This window comes from Larimichthys crocea, chromosome XI (assembly GCF_000972845.2).
Source record: "Larimichthys crocea isolate SSNF chromosome XI, L_crocea_2.0, whole genome shotgun sequence".
NCBI classification, from domain to species: domain Eukaryota; kingdom Metazoa; phylum Chordata; class Actinopteri; family Sciaenidae; genus Larimichthys; species Larimichthys crocea.
In genome coordinates, this window is record NC_040021.1 from 16,733,109 (window position 1) to 16,756,747 (window position 23,639).

At 41.0% G+C, this 23,639-nt stretch overlaps 1 protein-coding gene across 14 annotated transcripts in view; it reads left to right on the forward strand.

Annotated features, from left to right (window-relative positions):
• Window positions 1-23,639, forward strand: part of nrxn3b (neurexin 3b) — a 272,252-nt gene that overhangs the window by 214,806 nt on the left and 33,807 nt on the right. For all 14 annotated transcript variants that reach the window (XR_003463220.1, XR_003463221.1, XR_003463222.1 and 11 more), the window contains one exon: window positions 15,576-15,747. Coding sequence is in view for 11 of the 14 variants with exons in the window: in XM_027284467.1 (XP_027140268.1) it covers window positions 15,576-15,747 (172 nt within the window). In the remaining 3 variants the exon portion in view is untranslated. The remainder of the gene's footprint in view (window positions 1-15,575; window positions 15,748-23,639) is intronic.

Sequence of the window (23,639 nt, forward strand, 5' to 3'; positions counted from 1 at the left end):
AGAGAAGAAAAAAACATATTTTCTATTTTTAGCGTGAGCTCCAGTTCTGCAAAGCATTTCTTCTGTGCCCTAGCACGCACACAGACGCAGCACATTTCCTATCAGGTCAAAGCTGGCTCTGAAGAGGCCACGGCCCCCGATAGCATCCAGTCTGATTGGGCGCCCATGTCGACCGATAAGGTTATGACCTTTTTATCCTGATGACATACTTTGTGTAACTCTGACATGTGCATGCATGCGGTTATTAATTTTTGCAAAGGGTCACGTTAAGGTTAGGGCTTGGTGTTTGAATCGTAGAAAAATGGAAGAAAGAATCTACTTCCACGCTTTAAACTATCCTATTCAATGAGTACGTGATTCTCACTTCATTATGGAAATAATTTTAACCTTACATTTTCTGCTGTTTTACTCCCAGCACTGGAGCTATCTCAAAGTAATGTCTAGTTGTCTAAATTTGGGTAATTTTCAGCAGAAAATAGATGCATTTTTCTTTCTAATTAGAAGGAAACTTTCAGTGTGCACTGTCCCAGAAAATTGTCCCTGTTTTCCCCACAATTAGTCCCAAAGTTCTTTCAAATAACCTTCCTAAAGGTGGAACATAAAAACACATCTTTTTAAAGTATGTTTAAAGAAAGTATAATTCAGCCTGTGAAAAGAGTTGTGTGATGTTTTCTCAGGCTGTGGAGGAGTGTGTCATTAGGGTTATCTCAAATTGCTGACAGAAATTCCGGTGTTTCAAGCTTTTTCTTGTGTAGGTGACGTAGGCATCTACCAGATAGAATGGGTCTAAATAAAAAGACATTACTGGTTGCATTCTGGGAGATGTACATAGGATCCAGAGGTTTTGGGTCGTGACCCACAATATCTCAGCCCCTGCTGAATTGATTTTGACCATTTCCTTTTTAATCTGGCTCTTCTGAGTCTCAACTATAATGGGAGTGCAATACTTATCCACTGCAGGCCCCTCTAGGAAATTACAGAACCCATAAAATAGAGTATTAAAAAGTACATCGCAGAACAAAGGTCACATTTTCCTGTCAGGTTATGATAATGTATAATGTTCTTCTTTAGGGTGAGGGATCAAGCAGTAAACATAGTCAACTTCTTCTCAGTTCTGCCCTCTGGAAGATCTAAGCATGTTAAGATGATGGACATGGGCAAAAACGAGATCTCTTGACCGACCGGAAACTGCCCGTCTGAATTTCACAAGACCCCTTTTATCAAGTTGGTTTGAAGGCCAAAGGCAAATTGTTAATTTATTCTTCCCACATTATCTTTAATTTATTCACATCTTCCTTAAAGATACCAGACTGACCAAAGAAGGGCAATAAGAGGCATAACTTCTTTCTTTCATGATTGAAGCTCATTCACTGCACTGATTTTACTTAAAAATACTGAATTCATCATATTTTCTCCCTGCCTGACTTACATGTTATTTTCTAAATGACCCTTCTTGATATACGCATGACACAGTTTAGAAAGGAAAAAAAAATGATTTGGCTGTTTTACAGTGTACCCAGTGTTGAATTGCCCTAACCTGCCCATGTTATGGCTGTTTTCCAGCAGGCTTCTGCCTGGACAGCAATTAATGTCATTTGGAGCGAAGAGGAACCTCATGACTCATTACATATGCCTTTTGCTCGGAAAAGCCTCTAAGGGACCTTCTCCTCTTGTGTGCCAATGCTGCCACTTGGGGGATGGCACAAGTTGGATAACACTCTAATTATAAATTTCAGTATGAAAAATGTCTTCTGCAGTGCTGGCAGGGATGAGATTAAACCTTGTTTTGGCTTTAGTTTATTTGAGCGTCTTGTTCACAGAGTCTATAGTTACTGTATGAATGCTGTGGGGGTTTTTCCATTTGTGCAATGATTGTGTAACTGCTTGAAATGTAAGTTTTTCAGCAAGTTTCATATTTTCTGAATGGTTATTTATTAGCCAGGCTATTGCAGACAGATCCTATTGGCAGTAAGCTAAAAAAAAAAAAAGATTGTTCTATATATATATTATATTTGTCCTGCAGAAATCTGTCCCAAAATGTACCAGAGGGAAAAAAAGGACTTTGACAGTGACCGCCATGTATTTTTGACATTTTACAAAGCATTATCTGATATTATTTCACTAGCTTAGCTGTCAGCTACAAAGGGAAGGAGAGATTGAAATACATCATGCATTTTTATGGGTATAACCTGTGTCAACACTCTCTCTGAATGGACAAGAAGGCCCATCTGTGCCTTGCATGGCTGATCCTAGTGGACCTCCCCTCTCAACTACTGTAACCTGTTCACAGTCCTGGCTCAGTGGAGCGCACCCTGGCAAATAGCAGGAGGGAAGGGGAGGGAGGGGTAAAGAGAAAGAGATAGAGGACAGAGACAGTGATGGCAGGAGAGAGAGAGAGAGAGAGAGAGAGAGAGAGAGAGAGAGAGAGACAGGCTGGAGATATGGAGAGAGAGAGAGAGATCAAACCCAGAGACAGATAGAGGTAGAGAGAGTCAGTGCAGTGTGTCTAATCTCCCCTCAGGGGCGGTGGTGTAAGGACGCCTTCTATGACAGATAAACTCACCCGACAGCAAGCCCCGAAAAGACAGACACCCACCCGCTGGAAGTTAACTGAGTACATGTATTCAAGTACTGTCCTTTAGTGCAATTTTGAGGTACTTTACTTGAGTAATTGCATATATTATTATAACTAATACATGCATTATAGATTAAGCTATCTGACAGTATATAATTAGAGTTCACCTCACCTTTACTGGGTGCAACATTAAGGTGATGTTCTAAGAGTATTTCTGCACTGTGCTATTGCTACTCGTACTTCAGTAAAAGATTTGATTGCTTCTTCCAGCCACTGACACTCACTGTGTCCAACTTGGCTCAGTAGCATCTGGCACAGGTTGCTTCCATACAGATTTGGTGAAAGAAGGAGAAGAATAAAATGGTGGCAGGTGGGTGTTTTTTTTGTGTGTTTTTTTTTAGTGGGACAGGTTGAGCTCGGAGGTGAAAAGAAAGGAGCGAGTAGAACGTTTTCTCTTCTGTGGCGAACACAGATGGGGATGAAAGCAGCAGGAGGTGTTGTTATCGTTCTCTTTTTCTCAATCTCTTCTCCTTTCACTCTGTTGAAGATTGTTTAGGACTTAAGGGAGGGCCGGACCAGCCATCTGAACTGTGCATCACCCGTTTGTTTTTTGGCTTTTGATGGTGATTATGCACACCACAATCCGTGCATGCACAATCATTCCATCTCCCGTAATTCTTCAATAATTAATTCAGCTTGCTCGCTCGATATTAGCAAAAGGAAAATTGCCATTTGAAAGCCTCTGCAGTTATATGTGTTTTTGTCAGGCTGCACCACTTTTTGTCTCTTTTTCTGCAGCTTAGTCTTTAAAAATAAACCTAACATTGGTCAGACTGTGAAGACACGCATGATGGAAGGCCTTCAGAAAATGTGACTTGTATTTAAAAGGAGCCCTCGCCTTTACGTTTACCTTCTGCCAGACACAGTGAAATTGACATCTCCGCGTGCATGTGCTCATCTCCACCATTTCCGGAGACAGCTTTCAGTATGAAGTCAGTGCTTCTGGAGACTTTAAAGTAGTCAAGGTGGCAGATGCTGATTGTGTGGGCTTGTGTGTGTGTGTGTGAGTGTGTGTGTGACGAAGCAATGAGTCTCCTGCAGTCTTGCTTGGGTGCAGCGACACAGGCCAACCTGGGACAGACCTTGAGAGTGACTGTGACATTTAAAAACAGCCTCCCATTGTCTTGCAGGATAGACAATATATTTGTCACTTTCTCTGGCTCTGTATCCCCTGCCCTCTGCAAACTCTATGTGATTATCTCTGAACGGAAAAAAATAAAGATATATATGTGCCAACATGCCTATCTATATCTATATTTCTCTCTCTGACACATTCCCGCTGTTACTATGTGGGAAAATTCATGCATGTGCACACAGGATTTGGCATCACATCACTCACATTTGCACGCCACCACTGCATTTATCAGTCTTCCCACCCATGCAATTAGAACCTTAAAAAGCTAGATAAAACCACCACGATAAACGTGTCAGCTTCTTTGATCGTGTACTCTGACATGCTTACAACAGGCGACGCACATCAGCATGCATGCACAGCTTCCAGCATGCAAGAAGACATCAGCATAGTCAATTATTCGGAGCCTCTGATTAACATTAATGGCGTTTCTCAGAATTACATTGGCATCTCCTTGCATTCCAATCACCTAGATTTCATGCCTCCTCTCTGCAGGCAGCCCTGTTAATTGTGAGAGAGGAGAGCAGCAATGAGTGGTATCTGCTGAGCCTTTGATATACACTTATCTTTTAGCAGTTTCATATTATGGAAAAGAAAATTGTCTTTAAAAATGATTGGTGCTTTATTACTTTTGGGCCAATTAATTTAATGAAAAATAATGCCTTTTTGAAATAGCGGGGGGAAAATAATTATGGAATAATTGACAAGGAAGGACAAGCATGCAGGGAGGATGTAAGCAGACGTGAATAGAAATCTACTATTACTTTGTGGAACATGAATAATAGTTCATGATCTTTTTCAGACAGGTCTCGTGGTTTTAACGTATCCAGAAGTACAGAGGAGACTCAGTTTGACGACAGCTTGCCCTGAAAGTGTCCAAAGCATTCAGGAAGTAGGGCACTCGCCTCAACGTTCCTTGAAGTGGGAGAGACAGACCGACCTAGATTTCCTCCTGTTTATTCAGCCATTTTAGGTGCTGGCTATTCATGTCTCCATTTCAGTGCTCCCCTTTCTACATATTTCCTCTTGAACACGCTACTTTTGTTTGTTTGCTGTTCATTCCTTCTCTGTTTCTTTCTCGCCTTTGCCCTCTGTCCATATCACCTCTCAGTCTCCAAACACACATACAGTAAGACTATCTCTAAACGGTAGTGACACATTTAGGCAGCTGCTGAGATACCCCACGCTGCTTAACCGCAGGGAGTGTGATAGGTTGGCTTATCGCAAAAAAACCCTGGTGTAACGCACTCCCAAATTTACTTTTTTCGCTAAAAACAATCATCTTAACTCATTTATACAATCCTGCATTTGTCCCCTGCTGCTAACTTGAATGCAATGTTGCTCCATAATGTACATAATACTCAGTCAGACATTTGCTTCAAAAGCGATCTTTAATCAGTCATCAGAGCTCATCATCTTTTTTATGTATTCCAGCGAGTTTGATGCGGTTCTGGTTGATTTAACACAGCTCTGAGGCACCGGATGTGGTAATGAATTGGAAATGAATAAATGCAAAGCGAGACTTGGACTGTTGACCAGTATCAAGCTGACATGACAGCCAAGCACACAGAGATGGCATATGTTGCCCGGTGTGGCTTCTGAGCCTTCGCCACAGGAGAGTTTTGCCTCCGCTGTTGCATTATGGCCATTCAGGTATTCCTTTATCCATTAGACTATATCCAATACAGTGAGAGGTTCATGCGTGTCTTTAAAAGACAAGGTGGAAAAAGTATTTAGATCATTTACTTAAGTAAAGTTTAAAACATTAATGTAAAAATAAAATCATTTTACTATTGTAGATCTAATCTAATAACTGCTTTACATACAGCTGGGTAGTTTTGTCCAGGGGTTCCTTACTGAAGGGTTGAGCACCCTCACAGGGTTACAAGATAAATCTGGGGAGTCATGAGATGATTAATGGGGCAAGAAGAAAGCAAATGTTCCGCTCTGGACTTTTCGCTAATCGTTTTTTTGTGAAATATTAGATAATTTGACCTCTTTGTGCCCTGAACAGATATTTAAATGAAACCATCTGAGGAGTTTGAAACATGACAGGGGGCTCCAAGTAGACACTGTTTTTTCTTGTAGGGTCACAATCCAAAAACTACTCATTTAATCTTTAATAACAGAGTGTATTTAAAACGTATTATGTGTTGTTTAAAGAAGTATAAAATACCATAAAGAGGAAAGTACAAAATTCTCAAATGTGTATGTAGGAAAGTACTTGGATGTTGTGTTGCTCACACACATGTTTTTTTTTTTTGTACAAATTTTCCAAGCCCCACTAATATATCTCCATTATAACTCTGTTTATAGCAACTTCATCATCTTTCCAAATCATAATCTCTCCAAGTTGAAGCAATTACACTGCAAATGGTGCGAGTTTAAACAGCAGCAAACGGTGTCTTCAGTGCTTAGTGGGAGGGAGCGACCCACGAATTGATATTATCACAGAGAGACTTTGTGGATTTGAAACTAAATGAATCTCAAATCAAAATAAAATGAATCTCCTCTTCAGTAGACTATCAAAGACTGAGAGAGATGGAAAGAAGAAGAAAAAAAGATGGATTGTGGTTGGGACTGAGGTGCCTAATGCACTCTATCCTAAGTTAATCATTTTTTCTGCAGCTCTCTCTCCACCTCACCTCATAGCCTCTCTTCTCATGTGTTTTTTTTTCTTCATGTCCACTTTCATCCTGTGAACTTTTCTCTCTCTTTTTATTCATTTCCTTCTATCTTCACCTTCCCTGACACCTCAGCAGGCAAGGTGGAGGGTAGAGTCTTGATCCCAGGCAGGTTACCCTTGGCAACAGACCACCTACCCCTCTGTTGCCAGTGTGTTTTAAGGCAATCCAACAAGCACTGGCACCAGTTTTGGCAACTACCCCCACCTTCACCTGCCTCATCATCTCCTGTGATTGGGGAACAAGCACCCCTCCCCTCTATAACTTCACCGCGCCCTCCACAATCTAGACCTGACATAGCCAGCAAGGGATCAGAACACTGTCTACTGTAGATGCCAGCCATTAGCATTAGCGTCTTAACACCTGTTCCTGTGCATGTGGGTGTTAGCACTTCTAATTTTAATGCAGTGTGCAGAGACAACATTGGACAAACAAGGGCTGTGACAAAATAGAAAAAATAACTCTGTGTGTGTGTGTGTGTATGTGTGTTTGTTCACGTGCACATTTGTGTGTTTACATTCATCAGCCCGTCTGTTTGTGCCTGGAAGTGCGTGCCCAGAATAGTATGTACATATAAACAGATGGATGAGAAGCTGCGTCTCTCTCTTTCTCCATCTTTTTGTCTTTAATGTGGTGAACTGTGATCCAAGCATTGCCCCATGCTCAAAGACACATTTGTGGCAACTAACAACCCAACTCTGTCCATTCAGTTTATTAGAAAGCGTCTCTGTGGCACGGCCTCTTAATTTAGAATGAAGATCCATCGTTCCCATAATTACTATCACTTTTGTTAATTGGAATGATGTGTAGCTATCTGAAATAGCTGCTGTCGAGGGTTTTTTTTTTTCTTCTTCTTCTTCTCTCCCTCTCTGCCTCCCGTGTTTCTCCGTGTGGTTTTGCTTTGCATATTACCCCAGACATGGTAGGGAGAGCGTGCAAAACACAGAGGGCAGCTCTTCAAACAAGCTGAAATCTTTTGTGTGTCTATTCAAATAATTTCACCCTGTGACTTTTAGCTGTAGCTGCAGCGATGCATGTTATTGTGACTGAAGGTATTCTTTATAGGAAAACTCACTGAAAGGTCAAAGATAAAGTCTCTTTGGCATTTTTTTTTTGTCTGGTACACTGGTACTGTACGTTTTTGTTTTTTGTTTTCATTTTTGCTTAAACAGTCTGTTTTGTTTTCAGAAATAGCAGGTAGGCTTTGTGCGAATACAGACATTAGAAAGTTGTTTCAGAGAAATGAGGGGAGTTAAGATTGTAGAATGAATTGTGTCCCTGCTTGATTTATTGTGCACTGGTTTCATTCTGGGTCTACCAAATAGAAAGTGCTCGAATTCAGCAGCACATTAAATTAAATATCTGCCGAACAGATTCTAATTTGATCACCAAGCTGTTTCAATTTCATTAGCCTGGTCCCTAATGGACTTTCACAGAATATTATTCCGTCTAGCACAAATCCCATTCATTGCCTCTTTTTTTTTTCCAAATGAGCCCCCTGGTGCATGGGGACCATGTGGTCCAACACAGTGCAGTGTGAGGTCACACAAAACCTGCTTTGTCTTTAATAGATGCTGGTGCAAAGCTACAGTGAGTAAATAAAATCAAAACCCACACTTAATGCCAGTCAAACTAAGGATTTATGCCCAGCACCTTCTTACCAGCTGTTGCAGGTCCGAGCAGAGTGTTAATACGATCAAAGAGTGTGTATGAACGGTACATGCAAACAAGTGAGGCCTTCTGCTTTTATGCTTTTCCACATGGCCTGATTGCACGTTGTTGTTGGTCGTCGTACAGTGTTTTGTAATGGTGCAAATGTACTGTAATAGCAGCTAAGGCAGATGGAAATTCACGGCTGAAGTTTTACCACGCCTGTGTGGTTTAGCGAGCTTGTAATTATGCAGTATGCATTATAATTACTTCAGCGGTGTAGTACTTTAACCATAAACGGAGATCGAGCAACACTCAGCACCTATGAATGGATTCGCTCTTTGAAAATTATTTTTTCTTTTAGCGATCTATAATAACATGTTCAAACAAAGTAATAAATGGGTATATGTTTTATGAAGAGCTGTGGTGATATGGAAGCTGCAAAATAGGTACGTACTGTTTTTAGTGCTTTTCATCAGCTGTGCTCAGTCAAAATATTAAAAAAGTGAATGAATAGCTTAACTGTTTGGACTGATAATCATCATTTTAGCAATAATCAGACCTAACTTATTCATTAAATCTGAAATATAAATGTAATACACACTCCAAATCTATTTTCTTTTATTTGTCATATACTCATGCAATACAGGTATGTGCTGTGAAATACAGAGTGCTATATTCTTGGGGATTTTGTCAGTATATAAAGATGAAAAAATAAAATGTACAGTTGTAAAATGTTGCCAAGCAATGCAGTGCAAATGATTCCCAGAGGACAATATGCACTGTCAAGGCCGAGTCAGAGTCCAAGATCCTTATGGCTGGATGGAAAAATCATTTTCTGAGTAAAATATATTAAAGCTAAAGTTAAACACTGCTCTTCTGTGTTTTTAAATTTGGTACAGATTCATTGGCAGTGCAGGATGCAGCAACTGAAGGTTCTTTCAGGGACAGTGACTTTACTGAGACAATGCAGCCAAGTCACATGCAGTAAAGTATAGTAGTGATGATTAGGATCAGTGCAGTGTCAGTACTCTAAGTTCCAAAAGGCTGAAAGTGATAGTATAGAGCTGGAGAGGACTCTGCGGTAACATTGATAAATGTTTTCACCAAGCCGTCCGCCATTAGTGTCAGGGCAAGTTACAGCCACAAGAGCGGACAAACAGGAAATAGAGAAAGAGTGGGTGTAAATAATTGATAAGGCTGACCCTGCGCGATTCATATTCTGCAGCAGAGGATCAAAGAGCGAGGCTCAGAGTTTGACATTGAGCTCGAGCGCAGGAGTCAAAGCCATTACCTTCCCCGGCAACGCTACCGCTTGTGTTTATATTAAAAATGCAATGACTCTTCCTCTTCAGTCTGGGCTAACACTAGCTGGCACTCCTGGGCATTAACCAACGGGCTAATGGACTCACTGGTATTACCCTAGCAATTAACTACAGTAGCACTAAGTAAAGCAAGGTGGAAGCCATTTTGTTCCTGTCCATTCGATGAAGCTGTTCCTGGCTCTCTCAGGTGTGAAATATAGCCTGTGTTAGACCTCTGGGTTCTTTTAGGTGTGATCAATATTTCAGAGGCACCAGGCCTCTGCGCCTTGTACCCTCCCACATCGCCTCTCACAACAGCTCTGCAGCCGATTATGAATGTCTGAATGAACCTTTGAGCCAATTAATGATTAATGGAATTTCACAGTTTTCTGAGGAATGTTTATTTAAATAGTGCATTAAGACTGTCACTGTACAAAGGCAGGAACTCTGAGCCCCGCAGCCTATGCTTCTAATCTGAGAAAGTAAAACTGTGTCTGCTGTGTTTTATTCAGTCCCACTGTAGACTATATCTTTCCATATAGAGTTTCCTCAGTGCCTTTTTGTGATACTTGTCTGTCAGCAGCACTTCATGTGCATCACGGCTATGAGCAGCCATGTGTATATCAAATTGTGTTTTATTCATGACATTAAAATATATATTTCTCCCCACACTTTATTTTTCAATACTTTATATGCTTTCATAATTACATCACCCTTCAGGTACAGTCGACCTGCTTAATTAAACTGTCAGATGTCTATATTCTAACCTCTTGTGACATCTAGCCATGCAGATAGTTTGGTTTATTTAACTTTTTAACTATTTTAACTTTATTTGTCTTTGACGTTCTGCTGCAACACCAGTACCACGGGAGCAAATAGAATTTGTTTTGCTGTGCTCACAGCATTGAGAAATGACATTTAAAAGTCTCAGCTTTTTTTTCTCCTCTGAATCATTGGCCTTGTTATTCCGTGTAACAGAACTCTCTGTGCCAGGGTTTCAAAGAAGCAACTCTCTATCAAAGAAATAGCCCCCTTGAAACCTTCTGACAGTGTGTTCTGTGGAATATTCACTGTAACGGGGACATTGTTTTTAGTATGACACATTGCTGTTTAGGTTTTTAAATGTGTTTATTCAATGCTGTGAATGGAAAAATTAAGAGATTAGACTGGCGTTATATATTTTTTTGTATGTGTGTTGGTCTCTTTACTTTTTGACTTCACAAGCCTGTGTGTAGCAGTCAACTGCATCGGTGTAAATTGTTTTAAATGGATGACAAATTTATAGTTTAATATTTAAAAAGGTTAAGTTGTTTCCTGTAACAGCTGGGCACACGGGACTGCATTTGTTAGAGTTTATTTTTAGTGGCGGATTGATATACAGTTTTTTGCTCTAGTGAGTTTTTACACAAGCAGGATGGTCCACGTGGGATTTAGTCACAATGCCCATGTTCATTGTAATGAACGGAGATGTCAATCAACATGCAACACTGTGCCTACTTGATGTGTTTTCAATAGATTTGGGCAACAATAGAGCTCAGATAAATAAGATTTATCAGTCTTTGGATAAACTGCAAATACTTGCTAGTAAGATCTTTACATACAATAATTTTATTCAGCTTCATCAAACTTGGAAGTAGGCAGAAACCTCAAAAACAGAAAAAGAGCTCTTACACGCAAATAACAAACTATATTTTCTTTTTCTTCTTGGGTGAAGTTTCCAAAGGTTTGATCCAGTAATTCACAATTAGTTTGGTTGTACATGTTGTATATTTGCTTTGGATGGCTGGAGGTATTGTGAAATGGAAACATTCTTTTTACAATTAGAGCTTTCGCTTTCAACAATTGTGTTACAATTTCAAGACCACATCAAATATGCCGGGTTCTTGACTAGCTTTGGCCCTGTCGAGTTGTCAGTACATTTTGTACATGAAGAAATGACTCGCACATACACAAACCGCTCCTCGGCAGCCTCTAACATCCTACCCTTTAGCAAATTTCTGACTCTAGAGCCTGATGTGCACAAGAACAGACAGCTATAAGTCACTGCGCCGTCTATGAGTTATCTCTGTCAATTACTGACAATAAATGGCTTTGGCACTGTGAAGGCCAGGTGCATCAATTCCCTGCGTCTCACATTGTCCTACCTTCTCCGCTCTATTGATTCTACTTCCATTGCTTCCATGATCCAGTTTTGATGGCCCCTGACCACAAAAGCTAACTTGAGCGCTGATGTCAGATGAAAGGGTGGATATGTAACCCAAACTCCCACCTTGGGACATGTTCACATTCTCGATATCAGATCTTCCTCCCTCCCAACTGAGACCTAATATAGATCTACTGGAGTCATCCTACTACAACTACTCTGTGCCCGTACCAGATTTCAATCAAGGTTTGATTGCAATGTAATACCTTTTGTTGGAAGAAAAAACTCCACTTTAATAACATTCTCTGACCTTAAAGTGCTTTCAATGCACATCTTCTTATAGAAAATATCTGGCACATAAGCACATAAATTTATCCTTTTTTTTTCTCTGACTCCATACTTCTTTTGTCAGCTTTTTTCTCCTCAGCAGAGCTAAATGTGCTAATTCTACCCATCTCACCTCTATATAATGGCTTTTAGATGTATGTATCTGTCTGGGGCCTGTGGCGTAGCAGAATGACCATTCAGCAAGCTAAGGATGGGGTCTATTGTGAGCGGCTTGTCCCCACTACAGCAGCTGTCTGCTAAGGGCTGTCTGTGATGGCTGTCTGCAGGATCGCCCACCGCTGCTTTGAGTGATTTTCTCTCTTTCACTCTGCCCGGGGCGCTGCTTGTGTTGGAGGCATTGATCGGCCCTGAATTGGATTGCGACGGGCCTGATTACTGATGTCAGTGTGTGCCGGGTCACGTGGGACCGCTGAATCTCCGCGTGCCAAGCCCGGGTGGAGGAAGGGGGAGTGTTTGTGCTGTTCGCTGGAATTACATTTATCAGTCTTAGTTACACAGAGCGTGAACACAACATGCCCACACATACTGTACACTTAAGTGACAAAACAAACAGCCCGCATAATCTCATTCTTTTCCTATAGTGGTAAAACAGTCGATGTTCATGATTGGCATTAAATAGAGAGTGTAGGAGCGTGTTAGACCATAAAAGGACTTTAGCGCATCATACCGGTAAATCCACTTTCCCCACTGTAATGTCATATTTAGAGTGTTTGCTTTGAGAGTTAATGAGGGCGGCTGATTAAATGTTCGGACACTGCTTTGTATTTTTTGCCGTGTGCCTCTACTGCAACAAAGATTACTGGATTAAGTGCAAGGTTACACTCTATGACTTTGTTTTTGTGTGTGTGTGTGTGTGTGTGTGTGTGTGTGTGTGTGTTTGCATTCAAGTGTGCGTATAAGTTTGGAAGTGATTCTCCGCGCATCATTTGTTTACGCCTGGAATAGTGGCCATCATCTTTTCCACTAAGAGAACAATAGCCATTTTTCCCCTTTGCTCGGGAGACAATGAAGTGCCTTCCCGCCTCGCGAGCGACAGGCCAATAAAAAACGTAATTGGATCTGTCAATCAAACATTGCTGCAGCGCGGGGGTGGGCTGGCAGGTGGGTGGGTGGCGGTGGCTGAGGCGGGAGGGTAGCTGGACAACAGGAGAAGTGCAGAGAGAGAGAGAGAGAGGGAAGGCTGTGCCATTGCAAAGGCTCTGCCATGCACAGTTCCCTCTCTGCACACTGCCCAGAGGCACTCAGCAACGGTTACGGAGGTGTACAATTGTTGTGTTTTGTTGTTTGTTTGTACCAGGGCCAGGGGGGTGACGATCTGTCTTTGTTTGTAGGTATTAGTGGGTCGGTGATGTGGCTTTGATGCGACTACACAGGAGAGCCGGGGCTGCCAGAGCCTCTGAAGGTCACAGTGGATGTACTAGTGCTGATGTGTCTGTCTGTGCTTTGTATGCGTTCAGGCCGTCAGACATAGTGTTTTTTCTTACCAGGGAAAGGTCCTGTCATTAGTCAGAAGAGCCAGGATGCTTTAGTAGTATTTTTCACGGTACAACACACACACTGAGCATCACCTTGTCACATTAAATCATCAACATATTTGTGTGAGCTTACCTTACCCCTTCTAGGTGCATGGATTATGTGTATTTGCTGCCAGATAAGCAGCGAGCGTGCCCCGCTCTCCTGTGCACACACACTTCTATTTTATGCATTTGTCTGTTGCTCTAAGTTTTAATGACAACTACTTAAATGAAGAGCCCATTTACAGCCTCTTTGACAGAGACGTTAAGTGCGCATTCAAATATTCTGTTCGTCTGGCTCCTACTGTGCCCTTACCTCGGCTTTTAGGAGATGGCTTTCTCATGTCTTCAGTGACATTCTTTTTCCATTATTAGCCGAGCTGGAGATTGTTACAGAGAGCCGCTCTGTTGTTCCTTGCATTATGGTCTCAAGCTCACTGTAATACCGTGCCGTATCTCTTTTCATGAATAGACAAAGGATGTTTTAACTGCAAGTACCAGTGAGGCATTAAATATAGTGCATGTCTTCAGACCAGGCAGGTAAAAGGACTTGTACAGAAAATACAGTAGGCGCACTGCAGTGTTTCTGTGCGTGTAAAAATAATTTTACTGCATTTACTTTGGGCAACTTTCTACTGCCTTAAAAACTTGAAGAAAGATTCTCTTTCTCCTGGATGCACTGTATCTTAAATCAAGACAAGAATATACTCCGACCCCCTTGGTCTTAAAAAAAAAAAAAATGCTAAGAAACAAAAAACAGGATCCTAATTTAGAAAAATGAAAAGAGAGCTGTCTGCTGTGTCTTCCAGTGTTTTCTGCGAGCTCTATTTAAGGAGAAGAAATGTAAGAACAAACTTGATTTAAAAGTTAATATTTGTTCCTTATTGATCTCATATGTATTTCTTTTTCTTTTTCATAAATACAGCAAAAATGCAGAGTAAACGAACTCAGCAAAATGTGTTGCTGGAGAACAAAACTTAAAGTCAAAGGGCCTGCTGGCACCAATAAAATGACACACTTCATTTATTAGTGCACACTGCAGCTTGCTATAATAGTCTGCTGCTGTAGTATTCTCGTATTATATTCTTCGACTTGGGGAATATTTGAGAATGTAAAAGAACAAGGGAGTGTAAGTATAGGTCGGCCTTATTAAGTGTTCTTCTGCAGTGTTAAGAGTCTGTAACATTAAACGGAGACCTGCAGATTTAAGTGTTGCGTCATTTAAGTTGTAGCAGCCTTGTGATGCTTTCATGCAGATGAGCGTTGTTAAACTCAGCTTGACATTATCAAGGTGTGTATTGTAATAGTTAGCCAGGCCCAGTGTCTCAGCTGATCAGTTAACAATATGTGTCTGCCCCCAGTGCAAGCCTTCTTAATTTTGGTTTTGTTATGAGAAACGGTCCCCATGCTCCAGGCTTCTAAAGTAGGTAATTACACTGAGAGATTCCCTGTGGGGGATTAAAACAAATGACACAGAAAACACAGCCCTTCCCCATCGCCACTCATTCGAGCCCTGCCTCCGCTCTAAAACCTTTTGCTTGTAACGCCTACATGCCCATGAATACGCAAACAGTCACAATAAAACACACTGGCAGCTCATGAAAATTAGTGGGGTCGTGGGAGAGGAGTCAGGAAATGATGGGGAGGGATCACGATTTATGGACATGGTAAAACTGGTTTAGCATTAGCTGCTAAACAAAACATATGGTATTCATGCAGTTTGTAAGGACCGCAGCAGAATAGGCATCTGTCCTGCCAGTTTTGCAGTGACAGGCTGCGGGGAGCATTACTCATCATTACAGTCTCTGCTGGCAGCCTATTTTCATCACATTACAGTGGTATAATGAAGCGTAGCGTGCTAGCATCCTCAGGTTCTCTGAGTAGTTCACCATTAGCACCAGCTGAGGGCATTCATCCAAGTAGCTTTATTGAGCTTTTTTACAGTCAGTTTAATGTATAATTAATTAATCACTGTACAACAATAGGTGGAATCTTGGCACAGTGGCGGTTCAAATTTTGAATTTAACGGTCGAGACACATTTGATGTGACTTGCTTTTGATAGACAAGTAGAGCATTTGATGGGAATCGCCTGTTTTGGATTGATTCAATGACAGAATCAGAACATTAACTCTTTCCTCTGCCCTTCTCTTTGTGTCTTTTTCAGGAACAAGGCAAAGTAGGTGTGACATTCAACATTGGGACAGTGGACATCAGTGTTAAGGAGACAACCACAGCAGTGAACGATGGCAAATACCATTTGGTCCGATTCACCAGGAACGGGGGAAATGCCACTTTGCAGGTGGACAACTGGCCAGTCAATGAGCACTTTCCCACAGGTACTACCCCTCTTATTAACTTTGTCTGATGAATTTCTGCCAGAGTTAGAGTGAAATAACACTTTAAAAACCACTGGAAACCACCTATGTGTTTAACCAAGGGCCAGCACACAAAAAGATTCACTTTCTGCTGTTTTTCTAAGTAAATCATCTCTCACAGAAGTCTGAGAGGCATGCAGTCGCATTAGTTGACATACAATATGTTCCTGTGGCAAACCTCATGCCTCAAACAACTCTTACTTTCATGCGCTCACACCTGACTCCGCAGGAGAGCACACCGAGTTAGAATCTTTTGTCTTGAAAGAGGCATTAACTGTGCAACATCTGGCCAGTTCATTTCAGGAAAGGGATTAAAAGGCACCAAGAGGCGTTTGGTCGTCTGCAAAGCAAGGATGGGATAGAGGCAGAAACCGAGGGTGGCCTGTTGGCCAGATAAAGCTGCTGCCTGCCTGTATCTCTCATTCCCAGGTCAGCAGAAGCAGCACAGCAGCAGAATACAAATAGGGTCATCAAACGGAGCCCGCTCCATTTGGAGGCTCAGGTACTCCCTTCATTTGGCACAGAGATGTGCTGCTCAGCTGGCTAGGTAAGAGAGTGAGGGAAAGGGTGAGAGAGAGGAGGAAGGAAAGGATAAATCCTCTCCTGCTTCTACTTAACAATCCATTGAATTAAGTTGGCTCTCCTGGTCTTTGATATCTGTGTCTCCATGCCATCAAGCTTAGAAGAGGCCACCTTTGTTTCCATGTTCCCTATTACCCTCTCTTCAATTTCACTTAGTCAAACAGAGCAGACGCACAGGGAAGCAACATGGGCACAAAGTGGCAGTTGAAGCAAGGAGAAGTTGGGATGACAAAAGATAATATGAACCTTCATTGATCTCTGAGGTAAAATTGTGCCATAGCAGCAAGACATAATTGGACAGAAACAGATGTAGAATAAATAGACAATGTTGAAGATTAAATAGTGTTCCATTACCAGATGTGGAGCTAACATGAACAGAAATATGCCCAGAACCGTACACGACGAGCTAAAATCGTTTTTATTTCGCCAAATACTAGAAGGGAAAAAAGGCCAAGTAAAAATACTTCCACATGGTAAGAAGCAAATAAATTGGAGTTGATCCCTTTCACTTTTCAGCCCTATGTCTCAGTAGTCCTACAGCATGCTCCTAGTTGCATGTCTCTACTGAGGACAGGGCAGCATCCTCTCCTGGCGTGACCTGGCATGCTGTTTAGGTTTGGTTCAATGCCAGTACAGGTGATGTTAATCTCTTCTGTCTCTGACTTTCTTTTGCCGCTGGCTGCCTTTCGCTTTTCCGTGAACAGATAAAGTTAGACGGGTTTCATAACTGCGATTCAGTCACAATATTACTGCAAAATACAGAGAAACTGCTTAACATGTGGCACGCAACATGCACACGACGACGAACACATACACACATGGCTGCGCAGAGGTAGTTTTTATCTTGTCACTTTCGATCTCAGCCCTGTATTACACACGAATTCAACTGTGCTCCATTTTTATTGGCCAGTAATTTCAGAGTTAAACCCCGACCACCATCATAATTATGTCAAAGTGTGTGGTTTTATCACCTGTGTGTGTGTGTGTGTTTATCAATATCTGTGATCCAAAGCCAGTGTCCATTCAGAAGTCATTGCTGAATAGTCATCGGGTTTGAGTTTTAGCAATGCACAACAAAAAGACTTTTTCGCTTTGGATTCATTCCAAGTGATCCCACTGAGGTTTGTTCCCTTTTCTGTCCTCCTGCCATTGTCTTGGAATGGAGTTGAGGTCGAGAGATCGAATGCGTGGTAATTTCTTTTTCTCTTCTGCACAGGTAATTTGCAGGGCACTCAGTGATAGTAATTCAACGATGATTGATTTTTTTTTTTTTTTTCGCCCTCCCTCCCTTGTAAAGGCGTTGTCATCTCATGAGTAATTACATGTTAGGGTGCAGACTCATCGACTGCTTTCTCACACTCCTAATGCTTAACTTGAAGGCAGCAGCCGCCACAAGGCTCTCAGGTCGTTCAATAAACAGTTACCGGATCTGGGCATGCCCTCTCTCCCTGGTAGGGAATAGGTGAAGACAAAGGTGTTAGAAGATTGCTTGTCATTCAAAGCTGCTTGCAAAACAGCCTCGGGCGTGTAAATTGAACATCTCAACAACAGTGTTTGAAAAGTTGGCCAATCAAGTTTAGCTTCAAGTGGCAACAAGAGGTTTTCACACCATGACATTGAACTAGACCTTATTTTTGTCCATCATTAACAACAGTTGTGATAACGTTTTACTCATTTAGTTAATTACTGATTGACATAGGAAGTGGTGACATTGCTAAAAATTAGTCCAGTGGGGTAACACCTCCTGGGCACTGCCGAGGTGCCCTTGAGCAAGGCACCGACCCCCTCCCCAACTGCTCACTGGGTGGTAGTCTGGCTGGCTGCCCATCACTCCACCATCTCTCTCCACATTTGCGTGTCTATGCCCTTGTACTGCATGTGTGTGTGTGTGTCCAGGTTAAAATGCATGTCAAAAATTAAATAGAGTGAAAAAAGAATTTCCCCATCGAGGGATTAATAAAGTATATCTTCTTCTTAAGAAGCATCATCAGTCAGATAATCAGGTTTTAAACAAAAGTTCAGGTTAAATTTTGGAGTAAATAAAATAGAGGTAAACTCTTAAAATGATCACCCAATCTGGTCATTTAAACACAAGTTAGTTTTCTTGTGCAATACGAGATTAATACCGGCATTTGTTCTCAGTCTGTCTTAAATTCTAAACTAAATTAACTGCAGTGTTAAACTAACTTTTCTCATATTTTATTTTATTACAGTTTCCAATTTAACAAATTTACAATAAAAGAAATACAAAATTATCCAAGGGAAATTAAACTAGAGAGAAAAAACACTGTCAAACAATTATATTACAATAATAGGTAATAATAAAAGACAATATAACTGAGTCATCAACCCTTTTGCAAACATGAGGGGGCTGAACACATTTCAGTGTAATGTAGTGCAACACCATCCATCAACTACAACCTCATTAATAAACATTTAGTTGAAATAACACTTTCTCGAAGCAAAACTGACCATTTTAGTGTTTTTAGTAGATGTATCAGTGAACCTTCCTCTTCCCAGAGCTCTTTCTTGTACCGCTGCATTCTGCATTCAACAGCCCAGTAGTTTCCTTTTTTACACTAGATGCTAAAAGATTTAACTTTAAAGATCGAAATGATGAAACAATTGATTGACAGCTGGCTTGTTTACAACCTGTCTGATCGTCTGATCACTTGTTTGCTTTGCTTTGCTTGCCCCGTCAGACTTCATATTGACAATGTCACTGTGTTCCTAGATCTCAGCAATGGCTTTGAGTTCATCATAAATGGCAGAAATAGTGGCTAAAACTACAAAAAGAAGATCCAAGTTGGACTAAAGCCGAACTTTTTAAAATAGATTTTGTTTGGCCTTTATTGATGGTTCAAAATACAAAAGGCAGAAACAGAAGAAGAGAAAAAGCATAACATGTGGTTGAGATCACAGGCAGAGTACCTGCAATGTCAAGCCAACAAGACATCTGCTTAAAGTATTTTTGTAAACCAATATTTAATTGACACACAATTTGCTGACAGTGATTGTCACAAGCAGGTCTACAGGATAAAAAAATGAGCATTGTAATACTGGTTAATATTGACAAATGGCAGAGAAGGACTTCTGCACTTCACAGTCCTGTTCTTCTATACAACAGTACAACCACACTGATGCCATACAGCAGCATTTCCATCAGGCTTCTGCAGCTTACGTGTTTCCTATGTGTGTTTGTGTGCGGGCGTTGAATGTATGTGTGTGTGCTGACTGCTTTGTCTCTCCCTTTCTCTAATTACCCCCCCCCCCCCCCCCTCTAACAGTGCCCTGTCAGATCTCCATTTGTGTCCTCTAATTTCTTTTATCCGCATTTCTCATCCTCTTCCATTCGCCGTTCATCATCTCTCCTACAATCTTGTGTACTTTTGTGACAGCCCACACTACTGCAGGGGCCTGTCTTTGTTTAGTGAGAGGGTTCCAGTTTCCTTATATAACACTCTGAATCCCTGTATTCTTTGATTTTGGATTACATGATCTTTTTGCATGAGTTTGAATCTTTGAATCAAACAATTACTCAACTAAGCCAGGCGGAAATTATGCATCACACTTTGGTTGCCAGAGCTGGCTGGGGTTCAGGCGTTGTCTCAGATGAATGACCATTGGCCTAACTATTCTGCTTGGCCCTCAGGGAAAGTGTGTCTCTGTGTGTGTTCCATCATTTGTGGTGGGTACAAGCGGGTCGGTCATAACAAGAATGCCCTTGTCTTCACACGTGCACACACACACAAACACACAAAAACCTTTATCCGTGCACTGATGCATACAATGTTACGACTCCTACAACCTGAAACAGACACAATGAATTGTACCGTTTCAGAATATCTGCCAATCTTTGTCTTCAAATACAGACAAAACAATTCCTCGGGAGCAAGATAAATCCCCATGCGTCCCTGGGGCCAAACATGATTAGCCCTATCTGAGACACAATCTCCGTCGCTCTCAGAACTCAGACTAAGCTGAGTGTAGAAGCCGCCAGTCTAATTCATCCTTTCAACACCATAAATTTCAGAGCGACCTGATAAATGATGAATTTACTCCCTGGCTTTGTCTGGCATCTGAGAGAGAATGGAAGGAGGATAGAGGGAAAGCAAGCTGGAGAAACAGAGCGACATGGGTGAATAGAAAAGAAATGCAGCCACTGAGGGAATACAGAAGCATTTACTGGAGTAGATGACAGGAATAAGTTGACAAAAGAGAGAAAAAGCTGACATATAGACAGATAGATGGGTAGAGAAGAAGGGAAAGGGAATAAAGAGTGAGTGAGAAACAGATGAATGATACCTGAATTGTGGCTGCAGCTGTAGAGGCCTGATTCAGCCAAGAAGAGCAAGGATGGCTGATTACATTAGAGAGAGAGGCAGAGAGATAGAGAATCATGAGGTGCAGATGAAGGAGGAGAGGATAGCTAGATGGATGGTGGGCTGAAGAGAAAGAGAGAAAAGAACGAAGGTTGAGGGAGATGAATGAATAGCCAGAGAGAGAGAGAAAGTGGAACAGAGATGGAAGTCAGGTGTAGATTTGAAAGGAGGTGGGTGGTGCAGGGTATTCATTACCAGAAGACTGCAACAGCTAGCTATGGAGTTGAGCAGTGGAATGATGATTTTTGGACAGGGCCACAGTATATCAAATGTACTCATCATCCCCAAATGGAGAGAATGCCAGGCGCCTGTCACAGTAGCCATTTTCACAGTTTTGAAGCGCTCTCAGCACTGGCCCTGTGATGGAACCCCAGCGAGATTAGTCTGGCAAGCAAACTGAATAGAACGAAGCGACCAACCAGCAGATGACTGTCAGTGTGCCAGTGTTTGTGTTGACTGAAAAGCTGCCACCAAAGGGGAAACATTTAGACATTGTTTTGGCTGGGAGGAGAAAAAATGGAGAAGGCACTCATTTGGGCTAAAAGAGACATACACAAACTGTGAATAAAGACAAAAAAATTATTTAAAAAAATAACGATCCTTTAGTTCTTTCGTTCTCGGCTGTGAATATGCATGACATATTCTGAAATAGATAAGATGTTGTACAGTAATGCACTTGAATATGTTTATTAGAATTTTGGATATACTTGCAGATACAGCATGTTGTCAACAGTGCAGAGTACGAATGATGTATTTTCTGTGTGATTGCCATCTCATTTACATTAATAGAGATAAAAGGCCTGGAAAAGTTGCTTGCAAATCTTACATACTCCTCATCAATATTAAATTCACAGTGAAAAAGAAGCAAAAAAACAAATAACACACTCCACAACCCTCTGCTTCATTATCATTATCATGTGTGTGTGGGGTTTTAACAGATTTGACTGACAGTCAGTGGAGGCGAGCATCCCCACAACTGTCAACACATTCGATTCTTCTAAATTCTGATTGGTGCACAACTACGTGATGTCCCCTTTCTCTAACTGAAAGCCACAAAACTGAAATTTCTCAAGTGAAAAAAATGTTTGAAACTTTGATAACTAACTTATTAACTGTGTTTATAGAGAAGTTGACTAACAACTATAAAGCATCAGTGTGTAGGGTTTTGTGCTATCTTGTGGGGCTGATTGCCAACCCTCTTGCCTTACCATCTCCTCGCTAGCATGGATGAAAAATTGCAGTGGACTTCACCAATGAAAATCACCAAGCCAGTGTTAAATCTGTCCATTCTGGGCTACTGTAGAAACATGATGGACCCACAGTGTCTTTAGATATAAAAAGCCCATTCTATGGTAACAAAAGCATTTAATGATTCTTGAGGTGATTATGCACTAATGAAAACAGTTGTGCTATTATATTATATTTGATTTCTGCCATGCTATGTAAATAGAGCTCCATAAATCTGACACACTGGACCTTTAAAGATTACAAAAATAGCTATTTGAATTTCCTGGAAAATGTTAGGTGGCGATGGCATGCATGAATGCATAACTAAAACTGTGGCAATAAGTGAATAAGTATTAAGACAATGGAATATACCAAAACATAGTGTAACAGTAACAAAATAACAAAAGAATATAAAAGCTTAGAAGCATAAGAGAGCAAATTTTTGTTTTTATTTTAGCACTTTATTGTTCAAAGCCCATTCATCACCAAAAACAAAATATTGTACATTAGGGCTGAAATAAGTTAGTCCAGAAGGCTAATTTTAATCTGTAAGATGATAAAAAGGTAACCTAAAATAGAGTAGAACAACGTGTCCTCTACACAACAATATGATGAATATGCACAAAAAAGTCCAGAACACATCCACCAATAAATAATGTCACATTATTTCTTATATAGTACATGGTAGTCAGCTCCAAATCACATTACTAACTCCTGACTGTGTTGAAATGAAAAAAAGGTTTTATTACAAACTGCGTTATTTAGTATTTCAAAGTTATATAGTTTTGCAAGAATTAGTTATAAAGTTATGATACCATTATATCGAGCGACAACATGGGGCAGTTCGTATGGTTTGCATTAATGGCAAAATATTAGGAAAAGATCAATTAAGTTGACATTCAAGATTCAGATTCAGACACTGAAATTACTATCATTATTTTTATTCCGTTGAGATCTACGGTGAGTTGGTCAGTATGTATAAACCTGAAAATGTAACATAGATTTTATATCACACTGGAAAAGGCTCTTTGGCAGTGACAAAACTTCAAATGACATAATGGTGCTAAATTGTACTTTTCAGTACTGAACGCTGGATGAAAAATCTTTGAGGAAATATCTGTCCCCTCTGCTTTGATGGGGAAAAAAACTAAAACCTTGAAGGCAGAGTGGTTTTATAATAAACAATGGTGCTTTTATTGGCAAGGTCATCTATTCTGGAGTCACCTTTGGAAATTGAATATCAAATTGACAAACTAGAGAGATTTTTCTCATTAGTTGGACAATTAGCTTGTGGTGTATTCATTACAGGGGGACTGTCACCTCATTAATCACCTAGAACAATGTAAGAGCTATACCTGAGACCACGCCATTAGGAATGCATGGCAAACTTTTACCCACTTCTCTCCATTTCAGACTTGATTTCACTCCCGCTAAGTGACAATATGAGTGGTGGTTTGTACGATGTGTCATATTCTCCCTCCCTCTGTCATCCAATCTCCACCTACTCCCCTAAATTCCTAACCTTTTCGTCTGTCCCCTGGTTTTACATACAACCATCATGCCACCCTCTGTGGCCCTTGTCCAGAGGAGAGTGTATTTGGCTGCCACCCCAAACCTGCTTGAGATCAAAGGAATGGGGAGGGAGTCCTGCTAGTAGCTGAT